This window comes from Metopolophium dirhodum, chromosome 1 (genome assembly GCF_019925205.1).
Source record: "Metopolophium dirhodum isolate CAU chromosome 1, ASM1992520v1, whole genome shotgun sequence".
Classification (NCBI taxonomy): Eukaryota; Metazoa; Arthropoda; class Insecta; order Hemiptera; family Aphididae; genus Metopolophium; species Metopolophium dirhodum.
Window position 1 is genome coordinate 61,675,735 of NC_083560.1, and position 1,695 is coordinate 61,677,429.

General features: G+C 32.8%; 1 protein-coding gene across 1 annotated transcript; it reads left to right on the plus strand.

Moving 5' to 3' along the window:
- Positions 1-217: 217 nt before the first annotated feature.
- Positions 218-763, plus strand: LOC132940619 (zinc finger protein 90-like). The gene has a single exon (XM_061008340.1). The coding sequence runs from the start codon at positions 218-220 to the stop codon at positions 761-763; it is 546 nt and encodes a 181-aa protein (XP_060864323.1).
- The last annotated feature ends 932 nt before the right edge of the window (positions 764-1,695 follow it).

Genomic DNA, 1,695 nt, shown 5'->3' on the forward strand with positions numbered 1-1,695 from the left:
CGAGTGAATTTTTAAAAACAATCGATGAATAATAATATCTATTCAATTAAAAAATCACTTGGTAGTTTTTGAAACTATCGATAGACAATCGATAGTTAAAACTAGTTGGTTATGCCCATCACTAGTATTATCCCATGAAATGTTTACAGGCCAAACAAAATTATGGCTTGGGCCCGCGGCATTTTTGAATCACGATTGTGAGGCGAATACAGACATAATGTCATTAGGAAATGAAGGAGCTATTGTAAAAGCCAATACAAAAATCAAACTAGGCCAAGAAATAACAGTAAACTATGGGCCACACTATTTCGGACAAAACAATTCAGAATGTATGTGTCACTCGTGTGAGATTAAACAAACAGGACATTTTCAAGAAGCAACAGAACAAGGTGCCTGTTGCATAAATCCGAATTCAGACTGCAGTGAAGATAATTCAGAAAACGAACCCAGAGAAGATGTGTTTACATGCAATTTATGTGGACAAAATTTTTTATACAAATGTTGGCTAAGTAGACACATTGCTTCACATATAGCCCCAATCCACACGTCATGTGAACAATGCGATCGGGTTTTCAAAAGAAAAGATACACTACAAAGACATATCAAAACTGTTCATCTAAAAGTGAGTCATTCTTGTGATATTTGCGGTCAAAAGTTTAGCACAAGTCACAGCAAAATAAGGCACATCGACAGGGTTCATATCGAAGAGGATACCACAGTCCACTGTCCAAAATGTCCTATCTTCTCTGGGTACGATTTCTGAATTATCTTCACTGCAGTCTGAATTCGGATTTATGCAACAGGCACCTTGTTCTGTTGCTTCTTAAAAATGTCCTGTTTGTTTAATCTCACACGAGTGACATATACATTCTGAATGTGTAATTTATATTTCAAACGAGAATTTTATCAAAATTTAAGAATAAAGGCAGCCCACCCCTATGGATTATTGTTAATATGAGCCGATTTCAGTGGTATAAATTTCCACATAAGGTCAACACAAGTGTATAACTGTTAGTCAACTTTGACCCACGATGGTAACGTGTGTAATTTATATTTTAAAAGAGAATTTCATCAAATTTTAAAAATAAAGACAGCCTGTCCTTATGAATAATTGTTTATATGAGCCGATTTATGTGGTTGAAATTAGTACTTTTACCTTAAACTAGTGTAATAGAAAGTTAGCTTATGATCTAAATTAGAATTTATCTTTATCCTTCGAGAAAACGTTAAATTCTTCAAAATTTGAAAATGTAAACATACTACCCCCCCGGAAATTTATTAAGATTAGTCAATTTCAATAGTTCCATATTACTTCTTTGGACAAAAAAATGTGTATCAGAAAGTCAACATTCCATCAACATTTATATTTAGTGATATCCATTGGAAATACTTGTAATTTTTAAAATTACAATTGGAGACAGACCACCTCCAGTTAAAAGTAGTTAATATCTGCTGATATTTTTATTTCTAAATTCTTCTTTAGGTAATTACTAGTGTAAATGTTGATTAATATTTAACCCACGCTAGGAATGTGTGTTATCTATATTCTTAACGAGGATTCCATCTCAAAAATTTAAAATAATGACAGCCTATCCCTATGGATAATTGTTGATATGAGCTGATTTACGTGGTTTAAATTAGTACTTTTATTTAAAACTAGTGTAATAGAGAGTCGGCATTTGATCTACATTAGGC